The sequence below is a fragment of the Triturus cristatus genome, chromosome 1_2, assembly GCF_964204655.1.
Source record: "Triturus cristatus chromosome 1_2, aTriCri1.1, whole genome shotgun sequence".
Lineage (NCBI taxonomy): Eukaryota > Metazoa > Chordata > Amphibia > Caudata > Salamandridae > Triturus > Triturus cristatus.
Genome location: NC_140580.1, coordinates 902,582,713 through 902,610,191, shown reverse-complemented (window position 1 = coordinate 902,610,191; position 27,479 = coordinate 902,582,713). Strand labels below are relative to the sequence as shown.

Here is a 27,479-nt window from a genome sequence, read left to right as displayed (position 1 = left end):
AACACGGCTGACTCTGAAGTTTCATCCTTGATGGGGTCAGTGCAAGAACTTTATTTTGATATAATAGGTGGTAATTCCTGTATATTTCTTTAGATTGTGTGGAGGGGCTGAGTTATGCTACACAATCTCACAATTGCTAGTGTCTCCTATTAAACACAAGGAGAAGGAACTGTGGAACACACAACTAAACTACAGATTCATTCTATGTTTTAATGATCTCCCAGAAGCTCAATGCCACCCAATAGCATGTTATGGGGACTGAGAAGAGAGGGTAACATGTTGATTCATCTGGAGTAGCAGCTTTGTCCAAATGTGATATGGTTCTGGTTGGCCAAAGAAGTTCATGCTTTGGCTGTGAAACATCACAGGACGTTGAAGCCACAGAGATGTACACTAGACAGGCATAGACCTCTAAATATGGCAGGTTGTGGTCAGCCAATGGCTACTTAAGCCCCTAAATTACCTATCTCTAACTACAAATCTAACAAGTAGGTTATCTTTCATAGAATCACTTGGGACTCTTATTCCTCCCTGTTGAAAAGCTCTTTCATGGCTGATATATCAGAGCTAAAGAGCTCTTACTGATATCTTTCTTATAAGGAAAGCACTGGGTTGATAATTGCTAAGATGGAACCCTTGACCATGAATCTACCCATTACTGTATCACAAATTGACAATCATGGGATTTTTTCTTAGGGCTTGTAAGTCTCATCTATTATGTATGGCAATAGTAGAGAGTCCCGACTGAGGTGCCTTAGTGACTAAAGTTAACTTTAGCCACAGAATCTCAGATCTTTGCTGTCAAGGCAGTGATATAGAAATTGGCCTGCAGAGAATTAAACAAAGATCGCAATTACCTGGTAATAAAGTAATCTTGTTAGAGAAACAAGAACATTGGCGACTTTGTAAGATCTGCATGGTCTTAAATGTTTACTATTTTTCTCCCTTTCCCTTGCCTCAATGTAGACCTTGTTCTTAGTTAAGTGGTATATGGAAAGCACCCACACACCTTTTTTGGTCGTGATCGCACTATACAAATATATAAAAATATTAAGTATCGTAACACAATGTGAGGACGGTGACCAGGTTGTCTGAAAGCACCATGTAGAGTTGGATGAAATCCTAATCATATCCACTGTGAAACCATTCAGAGATGTGCAGCAATATGGAAAGCCCTTGGTGGAGATCCATGCTTTCTATTTCCAGACTAAGGAGTTGCAGAGGATGCTGGTTTGCATCTGACAGGGCAACAAGGATTACAAAAAGAGAGACTGAGTGTGAGAAATGTAGTTGACCAGAGTGGCAGAGTGAAACCTGGCTGCAGGCCAATCAGGACAGGTGGATCTTCAGCCTCATGTGGACCTTGACGTGCTTTCCTAGTGTAGGGAGGGCGCTGTAGATAGGAGCCCCAAACATAAATAGAACTGCTCCCAACTCTTTGGAATATGTTGTGTAAGTGACAAGTATGGTTTGGGAGTCTGCTATCACGTATTTGGAAGATGACTCGACTGGATGACTTTAGAAAGTTATTCTGACAGTAGCCATGAAGTTCATTGTGAGTAAAGCGGTTAGCCTTGAACTGTTTACTCTCTTTGGGGCATATTATCAAGCACGGCGTTAAAATTATCGCCGCTTTAGCAGCAGAAAACTGGCGCTAAAGCGGCGATAATGGGCTTGATAATATGCCCGTGAGAATTCCAATAGAAGCCCATGCTGTCACCAGAACATGGGCTTCTATTGGAATTCTCTACGGCATATTATCAAGCCCATTATTGCCGCTTTAGCGGCAGTTTTCTGCTGCTAAAGCGGCGAAAATTTTAACGCCGTTTCTTGATAATATGCCCCCTTGATTGGTATCCAGTGACAGGTCTGCAGAGCTGGTATGATGTTATACCAGTGTTTCTCATTAAAGATTAACTGAACCGTGTTTTTAAGGTGCATGGTCTTAATACAATCTAACTGAATGATGACAGTGTTTCTTGGAAAGAAAAAGGACCTGCGTGGCATATAATGGATAATAAATCACAATGTGCCCTTCATCGTACACTTGGCTGCCCACAGCTAACCAAATCCTTGTTCATCTGTCTGTATCAAATCATCTGACACCTGTCAGTGAATGGACCAAGTGCTTGCCCACCCTCAGGGACAGACTCGCACAATGGGGATGTGCTTTCATAGTGTAAAAATATGTAACTCGTCTAGATCCATCTTGAAACGAAATGCAGGCTCCAAAGTTGATATTCAGAATGTGATCATTTCTTCTGTGCAACAGATAACTAATTCTACTGATCTGTAATTATCTGTTTGAAGATAGGGGGGTCCCTCTCGTGTTATAGAAGGAGTCAGGGAAGTGAAAAGTATGATGTAAGACAGAAGGTGCTAAAGTGGGCCCGTTCCACCAATCCAATCCCCCCCAGTACAACTCTTAGAACCTTCTGTTTGTGTTTTACTATTGCAGTGAGACCTGGTATGGGCTGTCTGCCGGAACAGCGAAGTGGACAAAGAGTTCATCTGAGGTAAGAAACTTTGAAAATGGTATGTATAAAGCACACACTTACCCAGGTAACATCAAAAGGCTGCACAAGGAAGGAATTTTGGGTGTTCATAATAAGAGAGTGTGTTTGCTGATAGGCATAGGACAGTGCGGCGTGAAAGTACCTTAACAAAACTTGATGAGGTAGTCCTTGATAAGGTGAGAGATCAGTTCTGAACTGCATGAGGGATATTGCAAGTCTGGTGGACAGAGGGACTGTCCTGTTGCCATTTACAAGATAGTTCACCACTTTGTTGATGCAATAAAGACCTCTAGACCGAGCCAATTCTTTGTTCCTTCTTTTTATTTGCAGAACAATTTTTATTCAGTTTAGTGCTAGCCCCAGAAGAAACACAGGTCGATGAAAAAGAATATATGTTGATCACTCTCTGTGAAATCAAAGATCCCTTTAACAACAGCAGCCCACAGTTCATTATATAGCACTTAAAAAAATAAAGAAAAGATGAGTCCACATTCCAGTATAACCTCCCCATGCCATGCTGGGCTGCAGCGTGGCTTCCACTGCCTTGTAGCAGTCATCTTAGCAATTAGTAGTGACTGAAAAAACAATTTTGATAACCTAGGCATAATCTTCTCCCCACATCAGACAGCGTAGTGCCAGGATAGTGGCGGGTGGGTCTGTATTTATTTATTTCAAAACTAATTATGGATTTAATCGATGACACAGATCAACACCTTAATTCAGTCAAACAATGTGAGTAGTTTTTCTCCCTGAGTCAGAAGTGTTATAAGTGACTCCCTAATCCTCAACTGCACCACTCTGTGTCTTATTTGCCTGACAGCTTCCTAAGCACCGAACATAAATTTGTATTCTTTAAACATGCTCATGTGTACCTTAATAAACATATCTAACACCATTCTGCAATTGTCCTCCTGCCTTCTCCGAAGATTTGAACATACGTTAGCCGTTTTGAACTCTAGGTTATCGTGGATGGTGTTAATGAAATGGAAACGTTGCGATTTTATACTTCAGTGCAATTAGGTGCCACACGCCTAGTAAAGTGCTGGTGATATGGCTACAATAAACTTTTTGTGGACTATGTTTCCTAGACAACCAGCTCAAGTCCAAGAGGATCTCCCAATACAGCTCTGTCCATGTGTATCCAGGGCTTATCTGACTCTCCTAGTTATTTCTCCAAAGATTTTATGCTGGGCTTCTGCGTAGTAGTCCACGTTTGCCTATCTAGGCTTTCAGTAGTCTGGTGGATAATTATGGAGGTTTTCATTGCCACACAAATTCAACTAGATGGATTTGAAGAGTGCCTAGAGTCCTATTTCCCTACCTGGGATAGAAGTGCCATGGAATATATGTAACAGAATGAGTATAACTGGCATCTTAACTGACAACGGACATCTAATTGCTACTATACGGCCCATCCTAAGTAAGCAGAAATGGTGTGACTTCCTCAGGTCACTTTGAATGTCATTAACTAGGATCCGCATGTTCACAGTATACAGTCCCAATAAAGACGAGGTCATCTTAATGCCTAAATAGATATTTCTACCTAATGAGATTCTAAAGGCTTCTCTCAGTTCTAAGTCCCAGATATTCCCTGCGGTAAAGTTGATGCAGAGACTCTCGAACTTGTTTTCATTTACCTTATATCAAAAAACAAAGGCCCATATTCTTTGAATATATCTAGGAGGGGTGTGAGAGATGTTGTTGGATCTCGCAATGAGATCATGACATCATCTGCAAAGTGGGATATTTTATGCTCCGTTGTTCCAAAGGATATCCATCTGATGGCTTTGTTCAGATGTATCTATGTTCTATCACCAACACAAAGAGAAGGAAGTAAAAGGGCAACCTACCTTCTGTTACCCTTGTATATTATTCACCTCTCTGTTATATTATGTTATGTTGATTTATATAGCCCACTAATCACACAAGAAGGTATCCGGGCGCTTGGGCAGGTGTGTAGGTGTGTGGTCCCCAAGGTGCTAATACGAAGAGCCAGGTCTTCAGCTTCTTGTGAAACTCAAGAAGTGAGTAGGAGGCTCTGGTGTGTTGCAGAGGAATAATTGGGAGAAATAAAGATATTTCTCCACTTTACCCCTCACTTACGGGGTAGATACATTTTACATTACCAGATCTACCTATTTACTTTGCCAATGTTTGCTTTTTGATGGAGTCTCACCCAGTTTTACAAATGTGTTTCCAGAAAGATTAGCCATAAAGTGTCACACTGATGACAGCATGATTTAAATACTTTGCAAGTTGGCTTTTTAAAGTACAATACACCAATGTAGCATGTGAAAGATAATTGTGTGTACAGCGTGACACTTTTATGTAAACCTAGAGACATGAGGAGAGGAGATAATATACTTTGAGAGAATAATGTACGATTTGGATTCAAGGACTAAACTCTGCCAACCCACAAGGCCAAACTGTTTGAACTGGGACAAACCAATGTATTTTAGTATGCATAGTTTTTCGTAAAAGCAACATTTGAGTGCACCTGGAAATTATTCAGGTCAGTTTATGAGCTGTATAAAAATCTAAAACAAATATGATTTGATAGATTATGCTGAAAGTAGCATGGGAATGTAATCGCAGCCGTGACCATTTATTAAGTACCTAACAAAAATGTAGCTTTTTCTTGGTTCTCCTGTGGCAATATTGCCAGGGCATGCGTTCTTAAATATTGTTGAGTTTATGATTAGAAATTATGCATTTTAGTAAATTACATTCAGTGCAGTAAGGTAATCTAATATAGTAAAACAAACATCCAAAAAGTAATCAATTATTTTCGATTGTGTAAGAGACTCGTTGCCTCTTTACAAATCATCAGAGACTAATTTGGCCTTCTTTCGACTCAAAGAGGCTCTGGACCTGCCTCGGATCTCTCTCTCTGAATTGTTTTGCTAGTCTCTGCTTCTAGCCACTGAGTTGTGGGTGAGAGCCTTGGCATGGCTCCTGTTGGAGCTGTTCTTTCAGCTGGCAGCCGCACCAGTGAACTTACAAGACCATTCCTTGCTGAAGAGTTTATGCTTTCAGGAACACAGCGGGTTTCCTGTATAAAAAGTGTCATTGCCTTTTATTCGCTCATGGCACTCTGTCAAAAATGGCTGACTTGGGCAAGATCCCCAGGTGAGATCCAGGCATGTTTGTACCTCACCCAGAGCCAATCATATCTACATGTTCTTTCCCACTTCATTTTATTTAAACTTTTGTTTCCAATAAACCTTTCTATTGGTACATAAGAGCAAAGGTCTGGTCTTACTCTCTTAAGAGGACTCTTTCTTTTCTTTCTTCATAATTAGATTGAAAATAATTTCATAAACAGCACACTGCACCGGCAACATACCTGTCTGATTGTTTCCTTAGAATTAGTTCATAGCTCACATGAAGGATACAGAGGAGGAATATCTTATTAAAAATATAGGATAATGTGCAGTCTAATTAAAGTCCCAAGTGCACATCTCTCGGTACCAGGGAACGATTCTGCCTCAACTCCCCACTGCTCATATTAAAATATTTATTTCACATGAAATGATGATGTAGAGGGTCGCCAAGATTGGTCACTTAGTTTTGTGCACTCTCTACGGAGATTTTCTGTGGCCTGTAGTTCAAATGTCAATCCCACTCAGTATCACGTAGCCTTTCATCCTTTCAAGGTGAATAAAATAGGTGTTACTAAATAGCATCTATTCTCTAAGTACCAAGAGTCAGTGCTGTTTGTTGATATTTGTTAGTCTTCGTATCCTATGCCTTTATCAGTTTGCTCCAATACTGATATCACTGTTGTGTTAGCCACAGTTAGAGCCACTTGAATTATGCATTTTTGCAATGGTGGCATTTTTCTCCAGCAATTATGTGTTTGCCACGTTTCCTGTATTGTCCACCCCGTGTGATGGATACAGATGTCATTGCAGATTTTGTGCGCATAGAAGAAGATGGCCTGGTGTCTTCGTTTTTCTTATTGTAATATTTGTCTCCAGTCTAATGGTGTCCTGGCTTTGGGTGTGCCGAGAGCCACCAGAGGAATTGAACCTGACAGCTAGATAGATGGGGTTGCCAATTCTGATGGGGTTGCAGATGATGCACCTGGTTTTGAAGATGGTGTGGGTCAGCAAGTAGAGTAAGTGTAGTTCCATCAGGGTGGGTGATTGTGGTTATATTCGTTCAGGCCCTTGAAGAGGTGTAATGCTGCATGTAGGATGCCCTAAAGGGCGACCAGTTTGGAAAGCCATGGAGCAGAATATTGCTACCATCCAGAGTAAAAGTATAAGGAACACGAACTGCAGTTCTGATATCGCTTTCTGGGGGAATTCTTTCACTTTTTTTAGTGGCGAGAGCTGGTACTAGATTGTATTGTATTTCTTAGGGATGAGGTCCTTGATGGGGACATTGTTCTCCAGGGTGCATCTGAGGGACTTAGTGTTGAATGAAAGTTGTGGAGTTAAATCTGTCCAGATTCATGACCTTGAGCCAAGTTTGGAATGTATGCTGCTTGTTGGTAGTGAATAGCAGGAATTCTGTTTTTGTGGTCTTGATGTAGGTGCTAGGCATCCAGTTCTGGATGATGTGCAGGCAGTGTTTGATATCTGAAGTGAAGAAAGCTTTGAAGTAGAGTTGTGTATTATCAATGTTACGTATGGGTGACTTTTGATGCTGCTATTGGTGAGTGGATTCCAAAAAGGCTCCTTGTAGGTGTTTAAGATGTCAGGCAACAAATAGAACACTGGGAGATTTTGAAGGTTATAGGGGTCTTCTGGGAGCTGGAACTGCCATGTGAACAAACTGGTGTTCATTTGATAAGTAGGAGCAGAACCAGTGAAAGACACTGAGAGTGAATGCCATTCGAGAATTCAGTGTGTGGATGATGGCAGCATTGTCAACAGAGTTGAAGGAAGCTGAGCGGTCCAGCAATACCAGGAGTAGGGATCGTCTTCATCTGTGCTTAGAAGGACATTGTCCATGATTTGTAAGGTAGCTATTTCCCTGCTGCAGCTTTATCCAAAGCCAAATTGGTAGTCATGCAGGAGATGGTTGGTGTTGATGTAATCTGCGATTTGTAGTGTAGGCTGCTGTTGATGAAGGCTAGGAGAGTGATAGTCTGTTACCTGGCAACGTAATCATGTTCTAATGTGGGTTTCTTCAAGAGTGGGAGAAGTTGGTCTGTCCTGAGAGCTTCTAGGAAGACTACTTGAGTAAATGAGGCATTGGTGATGGTACGCAGGGGTAAGATAACTTTCCGGGGAGGGCTTTGATGAAGGATGAGGGTAAGAAATCATCTTCTTAGGAGCTGGCTTTGAGGTTGCTGTGGACGTTGGCTAGTTCTGAGAGAGAGCATTATGAAGGGTGATTATTGTGGGATGCAGTATGGAGGAGTGTATTTCAGATAAGAGACAGAATTTGTGTTGTCTTTGTGCTTTCAGATTACCTTTATTTTTCACTGAAGAAGTGTTGGATGGGATCGCATTTTTCAATGGATGATAATCTGGCAAAGGTTTGAGGCAGTGCTTGTTAAGCAGGAGTGTGTTCTCCTTCTATTGGCAACTTCATTGATTGTGCTTGTGTTGTACTTGGCATTAACGTAGGTGATGAGTTGTCAGTGTGTTGTGTGTGGGACTACAGTAGGGCAAGTTTGCTATGGGTTCTGTTTTACTTTCATTTTCTTTCTAGCCTGGGGATGGAACGTTTGTTGATGGCATGGTCTTTGCTCAGGATACAGAAAGGTTTGACTTGAACTTGCATGTTTCTTTTGGAGAATGGGTGTTCACGTAGTTTTCCAGAAATAAGTTGAAGACATTTGCAAGCTTCTTGATGTGAGATGTGGAGATGGCAGGCAAGAGATGAATTTAGTATTGGGTTGTTCTATTGGGAAGTGCTAGAAGGCTCTGCTGAATGTGAAGATTTCTGTTTTTAGAAACCTCTGCACTGCGATCTATTTTGCATCAATGACTGCATGCTAATATGTCAGCTAGATAATATTGTCACATAATTTAACTTTAATCACTTAATATGTCAAATACTTTACCTGCAGCTGAATTTAGTCCTACATTGTCTCATAAATCCACTGCCCAGGCCACACCACACATTGCATCTATAGATTCGAGCATGTGACCTGCTTTCGTTCCTTGGTGACCTCTAATCTCCTATAAGTACAAGGATTCTCAATCACTTCCTCCTCCTTCACAACCACTGCTAATATTTTAAGGTACTTCCTTGCCATTTCATTTTGCCATGGAATCCATTTCTAATGGACCCTTAAATCTGATGTCTAAATGTTGTCGTTTTTCAGGAACGGATTCTCCGCCTGCTGCATTTACCTGAGCAATACAATGGGACAAGCTTAAGGTAAATATGACAAGGTAGACCAGAAAAATGCCCCAAAACTGTATTGAGAGCTTTCTTTACGTAGAGAGAGACAGTTCTAATTAGGCCAGTTCTTCTGAAAGGCTGCCAGTTCTTATGTTTATACCATCTCAACCAGGATGCTGTGTCATACCTTGTTGGGTGCTCATATGTCTGGGCTGATACAAATATCTTTCTCTTCACACAGGAAAGATTTGTCCAGAATCAATATCTTCTTCCTTGAGATCAGTGAGAAGGAAATCAACGAGACAGCTGCCATGACAGTAAGTATGTCCCACAATCCATGTTTGCTGCATTTAGAACCGGCTGGTGTTTGGATTAGCAACCAAGTGAGCTGAGTTCATCCATGTGTGTTGGATAATACATTACATTTTTCCTAAGATGTACAGGCTCTTTTTTCCCTACTGCATTCCACTTCTTCCTTTTCCATCCTACATCTTTCAAGTATAAACTAAGTCACACATATTATGGCCAAGAATTGATTTCAATGTGGCAGGGGTAAAGGATCAGAAGTGATATACATTTCACAATCTCATTCCTCAGACAGCAGAGGCAGACAAACCTTACAGATTGATAAATCAATGCCACCAAACATGTTAAATAAACCTTATATGTTTATACAAATTACAGTTTACGCCAATCGTACTGTTCCATGCCTCAGACATCAGTAGTGATTATGGCATAAAAGCTATATCAATGTAGATGAGGAATTCCTTCACATAAGTCAAATAGTAATCATGATATACCAGCAAGGACCCTCTGTAGTGTAGTACCAGCAAGGACCCTCTGTAGTGTAGTTCCTATTTCCCTTATAGGCTCTGCGCATTGGAATAATATACACTATAGTTTTTGCATAGGACTAAGGTCAGTATGCTCCTATCGAGTACATTAAACTTAATTACTTTGTGTGCCAGCTAACTCAGAGGTCACTAGAAACTTCTCGAATAAACAAGAAGGGATTCGTTTCTGACAACTGCATAAACATGACAACTTTGTTTCCCTTAGAATCCGAACGTGTCTTAGAATCGTGGAAACAATAGATAACAGTTTCACTCAGTCAATCGTGCATGCTTAGTTTCTTCAGAGTTACACAGAAATAGATAGACGGGCGTTTCAATAAAAAATGATTTATTGAACAGTCTTGTTTCTCGTGTAAGAGATATGAGCTGCTACAATCATTAGACAGTAAGCAAGATATAATACGCACAGCAGAAGCAGTAAGAGGAAATAATACTGCAATAGCATTGTCTTTTAGCTATGACATATATTCATATATACATACATAAATAACACAGGCTAAAAAGTGAATACTCGTCTGATGCTTCTAAATAGTTCTACCCCAGTGTACCTAACCTAGGTGTAGTGCGAGGTAAGAAGTAGGTGCTGTTTTCTATAGTATGGTATATACTAAGTTAGTACGCCAAGAGTCCCTCTAGGTTCTAGCCAGCTCCATACCTTTAGAATGAGAGAGGTGGGAATCTCTTTCTGGGTCTCAAACTCTAACACCCCTTGGGAAGGGAATCAGAACACTGGAAGCTGGATTCTCTGCGAGCAGGGATGACGGCGTCTGGTCAGTGCGTCAGGCCGGGATATGGTCTCTTCCGAACTTGCCATGGCGAACCGTGCAGTCAAGTTGTGTCGAGCCGTGCCGTGCCGTGGTTTGCCATGGTAAGGGAAGGTATATTTATACCTGGAAGGTGTTTAGGAATGCTAGCATTGACGTAAAGTCGGGCAGAGGAAGACGTCATGAATGAACCTCTAAGGAATAGTAGTTCATGCATAATAGATGAGTTCTTGGAGGTATAAATAATCCTGGCTAGGGAAAGTCCCGTTGGCTTAAGGGTCTGTTTTCTAAGAACTCGTTGTGACATGGAATGGACGGATGTAGGTGACCATGCCTGTATTTGGATTGCATGGCTAATGCGTAAATAAGGAATGGGATTCTATGCCTAAATAAGGGCAATGTGAAGTGTGCCTATATAAGGACATGAATCAGGGAAACCTATGTACGGGCATCTAAATCAAAACACAACACCTCTGTCACCAAGGAAACCATTCAGCAAAAGCGTTCTGAACTCAGCATGAATTATCAATCAAATATAAGTTTTAAATGTATTTCAACTGGGAAATCATTTTACACCCATATCAGTTTGTGAGTTTTAGTTTTTTTTAAACACTCACATTTTTTATTAAATAAATAATTTTTATTTTTCATAAACCCAGTTGCCCAAAGTTAAAGGTTGCTATTGCAGTGAAAAAAATAAGATACTTGTCGAGAAATGCTAACTTAGTTTTAATAAGTAGATTTTCTCCCAAAGCATTAGTGTGCGGTTTTCATCAAGTACTTACACATAGTTCAGCGATACATGGACAGATTCTGCTTCACAAGCCCATGTATCATGATCACATGACAGACATGTCCATCATTCCCTTATAATTCCCATCTGTTATGCAGAGATGGCAACAATTTAGACAACAATGTCCACAATCTGTCCAAGATGGCCACCACTGTGCCATGGTCATCAGTAAACAAGAATGCATGCATTCATACCATATATGACCACAATAAATCAAACAGCTCCAGCAATATGCCAGAATGTGCACAATCATAATGCTAATGATGCCCAAGTATGCAAAGAGCCAGCATGAATTGTAGATAGAGCAGGTATCGTCAAGTCAAGGGTGACTGCAGCATGCAAAAAATGGCAACCATTATGCCAGGGAGCAGCCCTGCGATATGAAGTCATAGAAGTCCCTAGATATGGTGAGCAGCCACAAGATGTGAGGGGGAAAGTGCCACATTTAGGCGTAGTTGGAATAATAGCACAAGTCCTGTACTAAAAGTGGGAAAGGGCTGTTTCTCTTAAGACTTCTTCATGAACAAAAAGAGTGCATTAATCTTTTCTACCCTCTATCTACAAATATTCAGGATGCTGACACTTGCCAAGCTCTACAAGACTTAAAGGAAGACAACCAGGTGCCTTTAACCCCTTCAGTGCCCATGACGAGCTGGACTCGTCATGGGCTGCGGTGGCGCTGTGCCCATGACGAGTCCAGCTCGTCATGAACTCCGCCCGCTAATAAAAAGCGCGGCACTGGGCGGGGAAAGGGGCAGGCATGCAAGGGGTTAATAGATATGCATATTGCTTATGATACAGATCAGGGTATCAGAAATATGCCCACTACCACAGATAGAGTAATTTCACAGTTACACGCACATACATTCATCATACGCTAGGGCCCATTTCACTAACATACGCTCCAATACTCTACCAGCAGCAAACCTGTGGGAAGAAAACTCCTAAAGCACCCTGCATCTATATCTAGGCGATAGGACCAGTTTAGTGGTTGCCTAACATAATATAAACAATCTATAAACAATAATCATAAAGTCTTCAATAAACGACAAGAAAAGAAACAACCAACACCATGTTTAAAAATTATATTGCTTTATCTAAAATTAGTCAGAGTAAATCAGAATAAATCATTTCTCATAGTTACCTATTCTAACTAGTGTCAGAACGGGTCAGGACCAGTCTCTCAAAAGTCTTTTCAGGATAAGGTCCTCAGCGTCAGTCCTCAGCAACGCAAGTTCACGCAGCAAGGCGACGAAAGAAAGTGTGGGGAGCCCTCCCTAAGCTAACATATTTTATAATGCAAAATACAATGGAAACCCACATGAATTTGACAAGTAAAATTGTAGCACTGAGCAGAACGAGAAGGAAGGGATGTAACTTTGCAACATCTTGAAATCTCCGCTCAGGAAAAGTCATAATACGCAAACTTCAGAACAGGAACCAAAGATTAGAAACTATTAAAGTTCATTTCCCTCGGCAAACCGGCTTTAGCACAGAGTTCTTTCTGAGGCTCTTTGTTTACCAAGGACAAATCATTTCTTTTGGAGATCCTCCAAACTTGCTGATGTCCTCCCGGAAATTTCCATATAAGGACTACGGTCAGTTGTCTGTAACCGAATTCCAGCAGGGGTCTCCCTTGTCACATCACAGATTTCGCCTGTACCAGAGCTCAGCCAGGCTTCAAATTATTCTCAGTTATTTTCATGAAGGCCTCCATAGGCCACAATAGACCATCTTTAATTAAAGAGACAAAATAAAGATTACTACATCATAAGGATTAAACAGTGTTAACCCCACTAACACCCTTATGTGTATGCATTTATCTAGCTTTGCGACATATAGAGCATTAATTCAGACAGCGTTTTGTGCTCAAAATAAATAGCACACAGCAACATTTAAACATGAAAACTTGCACGTTATTGTGAATACATAAACAGCACACGCATGCTAACCCTCGTGTAACCTTCTCTTGTGTTAGGACAAACAGGTTGATTAGTGAAACACACTTGCACAAGACTAATAATTAGTTGTTAATTATTAATAATTAATAAAACGCATAGACATGCCAGAGCTTCAAAAGCCCCAGAATTTTCTAACAGAAAACTCTGCTCCAGCAATCCCCCCTTTGGTGATTTTATCACCAAATAAACCCAAAAAAAAAATTAGTGAAAATTTAGTCCCATTTTAGGAGAAATCAGAAATGTCTTTTCCCCTTACACAACATTAAACACCAGTCACTCTTTCATCATCTCTCCTAGTCTCTAAATAAACACTCTCCCTCAATTCTTCTAATTCAATCTCTTCTGGTTCTCTTTTCGAATATTTCGAATTCTTATTTTCCTTTTCATTTTTCAATTTCTCTTTCCCTCTCCTGTTTTTACAACACACACACACTAATCTCAGTATCAGCAAAGCAACAATTATACAAGACAAGGGAAACAATATTCTACCTATAATAGTACTACCTATTTTTGCAATAAAATCCTTAACAGCTATCATCTTATTAGCTAGTTTAGTCCATAAACTCCCAGTTTCAAGTGGTACTAAATCTTCATGCAAATCAGTAATATTTTTGATATAGACCTTCAGGTCTTTACTTTCATCAGGAATGTAAGTGCAACAATGTTGAACTTTCAAAATTCCACAAACTCCACCCTCCTTAGCCAAAAGAATATCAAGGGCAAGTCGATTTTGCATAGACATGGCACGTACGGCACTTAACTCCGTATTTACCAAAAGAAATCCCCCTGCGGTATTTGTCGATAAACGATCAACCACTGTGGACAATTTCCGAATTCCATAAGCATTTAAAGAAATTCCCACTGCTGGAATCAAAACCCCAAAAATATCACCCACAATTTCAGACCAAGTTTCTCTCTTAAAACGTTTTAATAGGTTAATATCGTCTACATCACTTATTTTATCTGTATGAAAAATCTTAGGAAAAACCAAACCCACATAACATGTGCCATACCAATGGTCAGGCAACTTGTAATAAGCCTTGTTCCCACACACATAGTACACTCCTGGAAAAATCGTATCTTCTCCACCTCTGAAACCCCAACCAGTCGCAACGAAGTATGTATCATGGCACTCACTAGTCCCCACAAAATATGTATCATATTGGGATTTCCTTCTGGTAATGCATAGTTTACCCTTCTGCGGTGCATCTAGAGCTAAAGTTGGACTAGCCCCATTTCTCAACTCTTTCCCCATTTCAATGTCCCAAATTGTCTCACTCACTTCATATTTCCCTGCTTTCTCATGCATGTTCACTCTCCTTTCCTCTACCATATCCAGGAAAGCTTTCTCCTCTTCTTTCAAACTGCAAGTTAAATTATTCTTAAAAATGTAATCTAATGTTAGTCCTTTTTCTTCAATAAAAATCTCACCAAAAGTGTTAGCTTCTTTAGCTGGATTCAGCTCTTTGTTCATTGGCAAGTGCCCAAAAATACTATCTCTGTTAGACATGTTATAATCTATTTTCCCTAACAAATAGAAAACACTACTTAAAATACCACAAGAAATACCATATGTAGCTGGTAAATGATGATAAGTAACACCTTCTGAAACAGATGCAGGTAATTGCATGCAGACATAGCAATCCCTTACTTCCATTGTCTTCACATATTCATATAACAGTTTAGAAAAAACATTACTAGAAAAATTGTTAATTGACCTATCTTTGTGTATGTAACTATTTCTAATTGGAACTACTTTTTGTGAATTCTTCTCTATATTAGTCATGTTCTCTGTATCCATCCCAAATTCTACCTTAAAAGTAACTAATAAAACTAAAACACCCCATAGAAGCATTAATATTCCAGTACAACAGCAGCACATCTTGCACCACCTTTTAAAGAAGGCACATCTATTTTGATTATTCTCTATGTTAGCCATTCTGCTTTAACTTCTACTACTCCACTACTGTAATTAGAACTTTTCAAATCTCCAACGTTTGTTCCAAACTCTTCAGCTTCTTCAAAGATCCTTCTGTTCACTCAGTCCAAGTGAATCCTTTTTTTTTACTCAGTTTGGATACTCATCATTTTTCACTCCAATTTCTTCAACATCAAATTGTATCAGATTTCCAACACTCGAATCCTCAGTATCTGACTCTTCTCCAATGTCAGTCAAGAGTACTTTCAGGATTTCACCAGTATCTTCCTCAACCACTTTTCTCAAGACCACTTCCGGATTATCTTGAGTCACTGTTTCTTCTTTTCCTTCTTCAGACAGTGTCACATAAGACCATTCCGGTGATCTGTACTTTTGGTTGGGTCTTTTAACTCTTTTTATTTCTACTGGTTCTTTTGTTCTCTTTGATTCTTCTTCTTCAGCCTTTGAAGTTTGACTGGATACCTCATTCACTTGTTCAGCTCCCGATGTATTTGCTTTTATTATCCTGTATCTCAGTCTTTTCACTCTGTTGTTAGGCCAACGATCTCCTTTCACAACCTTTTTCGGCTTTTCTTTAACACTCCTTTCTCCAATCGAAGTTCTCTTTCTCAGAACTCGACCTTCTGTTTGTTCATTCTCATCATCCGATTCTGTTTCAATTGCCTTTTGCTTTCGTTTCTTAGCAGTTTTCTTTTCTTTCACAGATTCTTACACCACTATTTGAGACTTCCCTACTTCTGTCCCTCCTCGGGTCTCCGACACACAATCTTCTTGCTGTCTATTTGTCCCTTTACCTAGCTCCTCATCAATGTTCCCTACACCTCCTCGGGGGTCTTCCGCAATCTGTCCCTCTCTATCTTCTTCTGACCCTGTTTCTTCAAGAATAATCTCAAGCGGCTCTTCAATCTCCTCCTCTTCTGATTCAGGAGTAGTCTCAATGTGTTTTCTCTTTTCTTTTCTTTTTCCTCCACTGCTACTCGAAACTTCAGGCTCTTTCACAGAATCAGAATCTGATCTTCCTTCTGATACTCGCAGTGAATCTCTTGAAGCTCTCTCTGCTTCTTTTCTCACTGATTCTGTATCTTCAGGATCTTCACCATCACTGGAATCTGACTCTTCATAATACTCTTCACCAGTTCCCTCTCTCGGACTTGGAATTCTCAGAGTATGACTTGCATGTACCCAGTGTCTCACTCCAGCACACTTTACTGCAGTCGTTGTAGTCAGAATAACTTGTCTCGGCCTTCCCCACCTTGGAATCAAGCAATTTCTTCTTCTGTGCACCTTAATCCTCACCCAGTCTCCTGGACTTAGATCATGGGCTTGCTTCTTCTCAAGTGTGGTAGCTTCTTCTCCAACCTGGTGAAACACAGAATGAACTGCGTCAGCCAGGCCTTTACAGTAATCCAAAATCATGTCATCAGTTATTGTCATCAACTTATTCACAGGCACGAATGCATGGCGCATTGCACGTCCCATAATGATTTCATGCGGACTCAATCCTGTAGTTCTGTCTGGAGTAGATCTCATAGTCATCAAGACTAGAGGCAGAACATCTGGCCATTTCATGCCAGTGGCTAAGCACATTTTTCCAATTCTGTTTTTGATTGTGCCATTAATCTGTTCAACCACACCAGAAGCCTCTGGTCGGTATGCACAATGTAGCTTCTGCTGTATTTTTAATGCTTCACAAATCAAACCAATGAGTTCATTTTGAAAGTGTCTACCTCTATCAGATTCAACTGTAACTGGAAACCCAAACCTAGGAATCAACTCCCTCAACTGTTAATCCATCATTCCTCCTTGTCGGGTAAGCTTCCACCCACCTTGAAAACAAACAGACTACCACTAGGACATACCTCAGTCTGTTCACTTGGGGCATTTCAATGAAATCAATTTGCATCCTTGTGAAAGGACCTCCTTCTCTGCCAATTGTCCCTAAACTCACCACTGTCTTTTTCCCAGTGTTAAACTGCTGACAAATTAAACACCTTTGACAGATGCTTTCCGCAATTGTCCTAAACTTTGCATTGTACCAGGTCTGTTTAAAGGACCTAATCATCGCGTCTCTCCCCAGATGTCCCTGGCCATGATACATCCTTGCCATTGACGACAAAATTGAGTTTGGCATCACTGGTCTGCCATCTCTATAGACCCAAACATGGTCTGTTTCTCTTGGAGCACATCCTGCCTTAACCCAATCTCGTTTCTCTTCTTCTCCTGCCTCATCTTGTAACTGTTTCACTTCATCCCACGTTTCTAGGACATTAGTAAACATCACAGAAGGGAAAGACATTTCCTTTTTTTCTCTTTCCCTGTTAATTGATTGGTTTAGTTTTGCACAATACTGTGCCACATCGTTAGCATATCTATTGCCAACAGTGATAAAATCCTCTCCTGAAACATGTGCTGCACATTTTACAACTGCTAACTCTTTAGGCAGCTGTATCGCCTCAAGCAATTTTCCAATCAGCTCAGCATTCTTTATCGGAGTTCCACCCGATGTCAAGAAACCTCTTTGTAGCCACAGTTGGCCAAAATCATGCACCACTCCAAACCCATACTGACTATCAGTCAACACAGTTGTTCTCAAATCTTTCCCAATCTCACAAGCTCTTGTCAATGCCACTAATTCAGCAACTTGCGCAGATTTTACTCCTTTCAATGGTGATGCTTCCATAACCTCTGAAACTTTGCACACTGCATATGCTGCACAAAGCACACCATTATCATTTCTCAGGCATGATCCATCCACAAACAACACATGATCATTCTCAGGCAAGGGAACATCCTTGATATCTGGTCTTGGTTTCGTACAGTACTCAAGCACATCCAAACAATCATGATCATTTTCCATCTTTATACCCACATTCTCAATATCCGGCAAAAGTGTTGCTGGATTCACATTCGTACATCTTTCAAGAGTCACATTTGATGCTCCCAAAATCACTTTCTCATACTTAGTCAACCGACTATTTGACATATGCTGAGTTCTGCTTCTTGTCAAAAGAATCGCCACATTGTGAGGTACGAATACCCTTACAGGATACCCCATTATGATTCCCTCACTCTGTTCCAGGCTTCTGCATGTTGCAGCCACAGATTTTAGACAACCTGGTAAACCCACAGCTACAGGGTCAAGTGTCGATGAGAAGTACGCAATAGGCCTTCTCAATTGTCCATGTTTCTGGATTAACACTGAAAGTGCACATCCATTTCTCTCACTGCAGTACAGTTCAAACTCTTTTTCATAGTCTGGCATACCCAGAGCTGGAGCTTCACACATTTTTGTTTTGAGCTCTTCAAATGCTGCCAATTGTTCTGCATCTAGATCCAATGGATCTGTCATGTCACTTTTTGTCAATTTAATCAATGGCTTTGCTATCAGGGAAAAATTAATTATCCACTGACGACAATATCCCACCATACCCAGGAACATTCTCACTTCTCTCTGGGTTTTTGGAGCTTTCATTTCTCTGATTATTTTGATCCTGTCAGTAGTCACTTTTCTCAGACCTTTCTCAATATTATGTCCAAGATAATGCACCTCTTTCTTGCAAAATTGTAATTTGGCTGGGGATACCTTTAACCCTCCATCTGCCAGATGATTCAGTAAAGCTATGGTATCCACTTCACAAGCTTCACGTGTCTTTGATGCCACCAGTAGGTCATCAATGTACTGTACTAGCACTGAGCTTTCAGGCATGATCAGACTTTCCAACGATCTTTTCAATAACTGATTGAATATCGAAGGACTTTCCGTATACCCCTGTGGGATACGACACCATGCTAAAATACGCTGGCCAAACCTAAATGCAAAAATTGGCTGGCTGTCATGATGCAATGGAATTGAAAAGAATGCATGACACAAATCAATCACTGTATACCACTCAGCATCATGTGGAATTTGATACAGAATCACCGATGGATTTGGCACGATGGGACAACATGCCACCACAATCTGATTAACCTTTCTCAGGTCCTGCACGATCCTGAACTTGCCATTAGGCTTTTTCAGTCCCATTATCGGTGAATTACACGGGCTACTCAATAGTTCTCTCAGGACTCCTTGCTGAATCATTTTCTCAATTATAGGAGTTATCCCTTCAATTATCTCTGGTGTCATTTTGTACTGAGGAATGTTAGGATATGCAATTCCCTCTTTCACTGCAATTTTCACTGGATCTACATTATTCATCAATCCCACATCCTCTCCTGTAAAATCCCAAACTGCTCTTTTCACTGTGTCTCTCAGCACTTGAGGCAGATCCTCCGGATTGAACACTGGAAATGTACCAATTAATTCACTTTCTCTATTTTCTAAAGTCATCCGGTAGAAAACATCATCATCTGGTGTCTCAAAAGCTATTCCATCTGGTGTACAGAAAATTGTGCAGTTCATCTTGCATAATAAGTCCCTACCTAACAGGTTCACTGGGCTTGTGTCACAGACAATAAATCTGTGCATGTCTGAAAATTTCCCTATCTGTACTTTCACTGGTTCAGTAAGACGTGTTCTGATTTGTGTATTGGCTACACCAACTACTTGGATTGCTTCATCCGAGAGAGGAAGATTTCTAACATCTGTTGACCTGACAGTTGATCTTGTCGCACCTGTGTCTACTAAAAAAGTAACACCCTCTTCATTAATTTTCCCATCCACAAATGGTCCTGCCTGGTCTATTTCTAGAGTTGCACCAAGTATGCACTCTTCTTCCTCTCCTCGGCACCGTCAATAATCACCTTCAGACTCACTCCCTTCACTCTTTAACAAGTACTGTTGTACCTTGTTAGTACGTCTTGGTTTGTTTACCTGCTCATCATTGAAGAATCCCGAATCCTGACTGTACTTTTGTACCCCTCTATTCTGCGGTAAAGGTGGTTTTGGCTCTTGACTCTGCTGCTGTCTCACAACTTTCTGCTGTTGTTGCTGTTGCTGCTGGTTATTCCCTTCATTCTGCACCTGTTGATTTAAGGATTTACCCTCATTTAATGGTGGATTAGGACATTCCGACCTCCAATGTCCCAGTTGGCCACAGTTGTGACACGGGAACTTTTTCTTTGCTTCCTCAAGACTTCCCCTTCCTTTACCTGCAAATCTTGGTCTATTTCCTGTATTATTTCCTGGATTATTTGCCTGTTCCACCAACTGTGCTTCCTGTCTTTCTGCAACTTTCACCTGTGCCCACATTGCTTTTTCCTTCAGCTTTCTCTGTTTTGCTTCAATTTCATCACTGAAATATTTTGCATGTCTCAGAATCTCATCTACTTTCTTACTCTGCCAATCCACTGTGTGTTCACGAATTCTCTCACTAATTTCAGGTCTAAGACCATATACAAATCTGTATACAAAATGACTCAAATCTTTGTCACCCAGATGTTCATCTCCACTGAATTGTTTAAAAGCCAGTATCAGCCTTTCGTAAAAAGCATGAACTGATTCTTTTGCTTCCTGTTGTGTTCGATCTATTTTAACCCAGTCTGTCTCTTTTGGAGGAACTTTACTCTTCAGGTATACCATCACCTGATCGTACTTCCTCATCACTTCTGGATCTGGTGCCCCTGTTCTTGGATCTCTTGGATATTCCTCACTAGGCCAACTCACAACTATTTTACACTCTGTCCACAAGTCTGCTGGAACAATTATATCAAACAGACTATTCAGGTCAACCCACAGCACTTTTGACAATTTCACAAACCTGTCTACCTGCCTATACCACTCGACGGGCTTTTCTCTCAATCGAGGGAAATCATTCGTAAATGATAAAATATCCTGTCTGGTCCATGGAACATGTACATATCCTCCTCCAGGTATTTCTCTCATGGGAAACTGCTCCACTGGTTTCTCTTTTTCTCTCACTGGAAATGCTGAGTAAGTTGTTCTATTTTCACATTCATCCCTTTTCTTATACCACCTATCCTTCCACTTTTCCACATCACCCCATCTACGCAATAATGCCACCATTTCTTTAATTTGTCCTGTTCTACCAGAATTATTCAAATTCTCTATGTCCTTCTCTGTGAAATCCATCCTGTACGTTTTCTGTAAAGCCTTTACTTTATCAATGTCAACTCCTTGCTCATTTGCTATCGCTCTCAGTCTATCATGTGTATTTCTTGCCCTCCATGTTATGCTCTTGCACATGAACAATAATTCACCATCATGATGACTTTTCAGGATTTCTGTCGGAACTGTTCCTGTCACAAGCTCTTCTAATTCTATACGTAATTTAACCACATCAACAACTTGTGAATCTTTATCCTTTTTCTGAAGAACCTTCATCCAGTCATTTAGGTCGTCAACTGTTATTTCCGCAGTTTTTCTCGCTGAAACTATTTTTTTCTGCGGTTCTAAAATTGGCATCCCTAAACTACTAGAATCACTAACATCCAGGAATTCACTACCTGTGTCATGTCTTGTTTGTCTCAGGTCATTTCTCCCTGTTCTTTTACCTGAATCTCCTGAAGGACCAGCTGAATTATTTGCAATATATGGAACTACCAGCCCATTTTCACCTGCTCTCTGTCCGTCAAGTATAGGAATTACCGGACCTATAGTAACAGGCACTGTAACAGCTTCCATATTCATCGTTAACTCTAATTTTCTCAGTCAGTTCTGTTGTCGTCTTTGCTAATTGTCTGGCATTTCTGGCATTTTCCTCTCTGAAAGAACTATTATTTCTTGATTCAGGTGTCATTTTTTCTTTCTCAACTGTATCTCTTATCGGAGAAACAACTGGTGTACTCTCTTCCGATTCTGATCTATATGGAGGTGGTCTCTTGTACATCATATCATTCAAGACCTCATCCTCATACTCTCCATATCTTCTCCTATCTGTCTCAGAAACCCTTTCTTCTGAAGGAGCCGAAGCTTCAACTGTTCTCATAGGATATAATCCATCTGACATGGTAGCATCTCGCCATCTTTTCATTCGATCCTGATGTGTCTCACGATCATGTCTCCTCCCAAACATATACCTGTAGTACCCTCCAGACCTTTGCTTTTCTCGGTCATGAACTTCCTCTTCCCATTCCACTAAAGCCTCAAACTGTGTAGGTCTCGGCTTCGGATCTAAGCATAACATCTTTTCCCGTAAATTTCTCAACACGGCCAGATTAAATGAACCATGTTCTGGGAATGCTAAAACACCATCTTCTTTAGTATACCTGACCCAATTCTGCAACCATATACAGGTATGTAATCCATATTTCGCAACCATGAAGGATGCAGGTGTTTTCGCTGGAGGTAGCAACTCACCCTCTCTTGTCTTAACCTCTTTATCCTTGCTAAACCACTTCTTAACCTTTCCAAAGAAGGTTTTCTTCTTTTTCTCTTCTTGGTAATACATTTTAACGCTTACCAAACTCTCTACTCTTTCCGTATGGAGCGTCTACGTCACTAAATAGTTCTTCCAATCCCTGCGCGACTCACACTAACGCACCAATCCTAGCACGAACCCTATTCTGAGTTACTATCCAATCAGTGCGCGAACTTTCTGACGTCAGTAACCGCTGCAGTCTCTGTCTCCTGTCTCTGTCACTCGCCTACCCCTCCTTTACAAAAACTCTCAGTAGACTTCGTGTGTCAAAATTTCTACAAAATCTATTAGTTACAACATGAAAACATCTCCATTGTCTGCTTCGCTAACCACAGAATAGTAAAAAGAGAGTCTATTTCTCAAGAGTCAACAATTTTACATACATCTCATAACTGTTTCTTCTAGGACGTATCCAAAAGAGTCTTACAATCAATAAATGTATATGCATTCACGCACATTCATACGAGAAAAATATAGTACATACACACAAAATCCTGCTTCTTGAGAACAGCGCACAATCTGCCTCTGTACAGAATTATAACTCACAACAACTAAGCAGCTTACCTCCGCCCAGTTCTGCAAACAAGCTCAGAGAATACCTATTACTCCTCCCGCAATAAGCTTTAACGGCAATCCTTATGGATCCCTGGGACTTAAGACCAGAGTTTCACAGATAACCTTCACTACGATACACACTCCTTATATACCAGAAATGTCTAATAGTAACATACAACAATGTCACCGATTCCGAACCCAGACAATGTGAACGCGCAACTTCTATTGTCACACGTAATTCCTTACAATCCCGTCTTTCCCGAGAGCAGCATATACACCTTCCTCTGCCCTACTACGGAACTGCTTCCAGCTTCCAAGTTCCAGAAGCACTACATATAACTCAACATTACGACTCCAACATTTAGTATTAGTACATATACCAAAAACATCAAAATAGATCAATAATCAATAAGCTAATTTACAAGCAATCTTATCTTATCAGATCAAGACAACCATCTAAACCATCCTCTGCTACCAGAGAAATTGATACAGATCAGGGTATCAGAAATATGCCCACTACCACAGATAGAGTAATTTCACAGTTACACGCACATACATTCATCATACGCTAGGGCCCATTTCACTAACATACGCTCCAATACTCTACCAGCAGCAAACCTGTGGGAAGAAAACTCCTAAAACACCCTGCATCTATATCTAGGCGATAGGACCAGTTTAGTGGTTGCCTAACATAATATAAACAATCTATAAACAATAATCATAAAGTCTTCAATAAACGACAAGAAAAGAAACAACCAACACCATGTTTAAAAATTATATTGCTTTATCTAAAATTAGTCAGAGTAAATCAGAATAAATCATTTCTCATAGTTACCTATTCTAACTAGTGTCAGAACGGGTCAGGACCAGTCTCTCAAAAGTCTTTTCAGGATAAGGTCCTCAGCGTCAGTCCTCAGCAACGCAAGTTCACGCAGCAAGGCGACGAAAGAAAGTGTGGGGAGCCCTCCCTAAGCTAACATATTTTATAATGCAAAATACAATGGAAACCCACATGAATTTGACAAGTAAAATTGTAGCACTGAGCAGAACGAGAAGGAAGGGATGTAACTTTGCAACATCTTGAAATCTCCGCTCAGGAAAAGTCATAATACGCAAACTTCGGAACAGGAACCAAAGATTAGAAACTATTAAAGTTCATTTCCCTCGGCAAACCGGCTTTAGCACAGAGTTCTTTCTGAGGCTCTTTGTTTACCAAGGACAAATCATTTCTTTTGGAGATCCTCCAAACTTGCTGATGTCCTCCCGGAAATTTCCATATAAGGACTACGGTCAGTTGTCTGTAACCGAATTCCAGCAGGGGTCTCCCTTGTCACATCACAGATTTCGCCTGTACCAGAGCTCAGCCAGGCTTCAAATTATTCTCAGTTATTTTCATGAAGGCCTCCATAGGCCACAATAGACCATCTTTAATTAAAGAGACAAAATAAAGATTACTACATCATAATGATTAAACAGTGTTAACCCCACTAACACCCTTATGTGTATGCATTTATCTAGCTTTGCGACATATAGAGCATTAATTCAGACAGCGTTTTGTGCTCAAAATAAATAGCACACAGCAACATTTAAACATGAAAACTTGCACGTTATTGTGAATACATAAACAGCACACGCATGCTAACCCTCGTGTAACCTTCTCTTGTGTTAGGACAAACAGGTTGATTAGTGAAACACACTTGCACAAGACTAATAATTAGTTGTTAATTATTAATAATTAATAAAACGCATAGACATGCCAGAGCTTCAAAAGCCCCAGAATTTTCTAACAGAAAACTCTGCTCCAGCACTTACTTTCATGTAGCAGGTAGGAATATAAGAAATGCATCTGCTTTGCAGTGGGAAAAGAGGTCTACCAGTAGAATACTTTTCCCACTTCGATGAAGAGTCCTCCTTGGCCCTGATTACCAGCTCCCAATTCAGGCGCTGGTTCTCCTGGAACTGCCCAAAAACCTTCATGACACCTTCAACGGGTATCCATTAAATCTTGGAGGTCTTGACTCTGGCATTACAAATATCTCCCCCTCTCTGAAGACTGTATCAGTCATCTGCTAGGCTATTTTATTTGAAAAGGCAAGGTGGCACTCTTCCCCAAACATATACTAGCTGGCCATTATGTTATGGGACCTGCAGGTGGAAACTCTACAGGTTTCCACATCAGTGGACTCCACACCAATAGAGATGACAACATCAACAGGTTTATCCTCTCCTTCCATGAGAGGAACATTAATGAATAAGCACTTAACAGGGTCTTTGAAGTCTGCGTGCACCCAGCAACTGACACCTTTGCAAGCCACACAAACTCAAGCTGCATCGGTGGGATGTGCTGGGTCCTTCCTTCCTGAAGGTTGAGCTGATACTTGATTGACGAAAGATGTTTGCACATGTTTTTGCTCTGGCAAGTCTGATTCAGAAGATTCCTGCAGAAGATGCAAGAATGGTCCAAGTTGTGCTGTCATTCAGGTGGCCCAGCTTAGCCTGCCAGGTTCCTGGACAGCCTAAGTATTTTGCAGAGTGAACACATCCAACTCCTCAAGAGAAGGATCCTCTTATTCATAGGCTAAAGTAACATTCAACACTCCTTCCTACCTTGGCTCAATTATGACCACCTTACCTCCTTCTTGGTGTCTACTTGGAAGTTTTGTCCTAGAGGACATTATAAGCCCTAGCTATTGAGGTTCTACTTTGAGGTCTGGTTGAAGGACTTCCAGCCACTTTATTGCTCTGTCAGTGACCACCTGTATTTCTCTCGGTATCCCGAAAATCAGGCATTCAGGTGCACATGTGTAAAACTTACTTTATGGCCACTGGAGCGACGAGGAACAAGCTTGTGGAATCATTTTCAGCTGTCAATAAGGTCATTAAGCAACCAGCCTACTACCCCTTTTTCTCACTGTCATGTATCCTATCACTAGTTGGGATTTGAATCTGATGCTTTACTCCACTCCCTAGGCAGGTTACAGCCTGCCCTATTTAGAGATTCCTGCCTCCTTTGAAGGTATTTTTAAAGCCTTTACTGCACCTACCGATGTGGTATTTGCCGTAAAACTTGACATTTCATGTAAAGGTGTCATGTTTGAGGCGTCCCTTCTACAAGTTTTTTTGCTTTCTATTTAAAAACTCTAAAACCGAGGAATCGATGCTAAGCAAAACAAAATGGCTTTGGCAAAGGTTTCTCCCTCCATTGGAGTTTAATTAAAAGTATTCCCCGCCTGGGACCCCAATTCTTTACCCCCGACAGCCCTGGGAAATCTAGTTATGGATACCCCATCGTAAACAAGGCTGGGTGGGCGACCATCACTATGACCCGGAGTCCCAGTGGTGGCTGGGCCGCCAGTCAAAGGTTTCCACCAGCACATCTGGCTGCGGTTCCATCGATGGAAGCGTTACAGTTCCTCCTTCTCCAAATGTGACAGGGCAATTGTGAGTTTCGCAACCATGAGCACTGCAAAATGTTTCTGTCCCACCCCCCTGTTTCACTGTTCTGAACTTAAATGTAATATATCTTTCCACTTGTGAAAAAATACTAATCCAGTTTAAAGCATGATTGTCTAATTATTTTCATGACATCATCAAACAGCACATATTAATTTCAAAGTTGTAATAAGCAAAGGGGGCTGCGCTAGCCTATACACGTTATATTGCACAGTCACTGTTTTCTTTGTTCCCCGTTTCAGGTGGTCGATCTGTTGTCAAGCATGGGGTCCTTGTGGGGCCTGTGGTTCGGCTCGTCTGTGCTGTCTGTGGCGGAGCTGCTCGAGCTGGTCCTGGATGCTGCGGCTATGTGTCTCATCATGGCTTTCCGGATCTGGCGTCACAGTGGGCCTGCAGCTGCAGCGTGCCACTGCAACAGAACCCGCACGGTTCCACAAACCGATGACCGGAAACCCAGCGAAGAAGACACGGAAGCAAACAGAGCTGTGACCCCAATCAAAGATGTCAGCAGGGTCATCTGCCTCTGTGGCTCGCAGCCAGCAGAAGTTTGCCTCCCGGACATCCTTCCTGCCGGAACAAGACTCAGGAGAGAGCATTTCCCAGAGTGCACCCCACACCACGGAATGAGTGTGCGTTGGACATGCGAGAAATGGGGCACGGACCCTCATTTGTGAATATTATTTGTTACTGATGATATTTATATGCATTCAACGCTACTGGTGTATGAAAGATGGACCTCCACCCATTTATCAGTGCTTCGAGATGGCATAAGAATACGTTTCTTTTCACTCCATCACTGACACTGAACAGACAGGGTGGTAGGATGGGTTTTCTCAGATTTTGTGTCTAGGTAGTTCTGAGCGATTACTGGTCCACAAAAGTTCAAAGAGTTACATAGGTCCTATGAAGAGAGAATAACTCATAGTAACTCAAAGCAAATATGCCTGCTGTGAGAGCAGGAGCCTTACAGTATCACAAGTCATACAGGCAGTGCTTAATTTGAGCTGGTGGTTTTCAGG

At 41.0% G+C, this 27,479-nt stretch overlaps 1 protein-coding gene across 1 annotated transcript in view; it reads left to right on the top strand.

The window, feature by feature from the left end:
• SCNN1D (sodium channel epithelial 1 subunit delta) overlaps positions 1–27,134 on the top strand; it is a 73,883-nt gene extending 46,749 nt beyond the window's left edge. Inside the window, exons 9-13 of the mRNA XM_085624104.1 lie at positions 2,459–2,516; positions 8,803–8,858; positions 9,064–9,139; positions 26,703–26,871; positions 26,935–27,134. Coding sequence (XP_085480230.1) covers positions 2,459–2,516; positions 8,803–8,858; positions 9,064–9,139; positions 26,703–26,871; positions 26,935–27,134 — 559 coding nt within the window. The remainder of the gene's footprint in view (positions 1–2,458; positions 2,517–8,802; positions 8,859–9,063; positions 9,140–26,702; positions 26,872–26,934) is intronic.
• Positions 27,135–27,479: the final 345 nt, after the last annotated feature.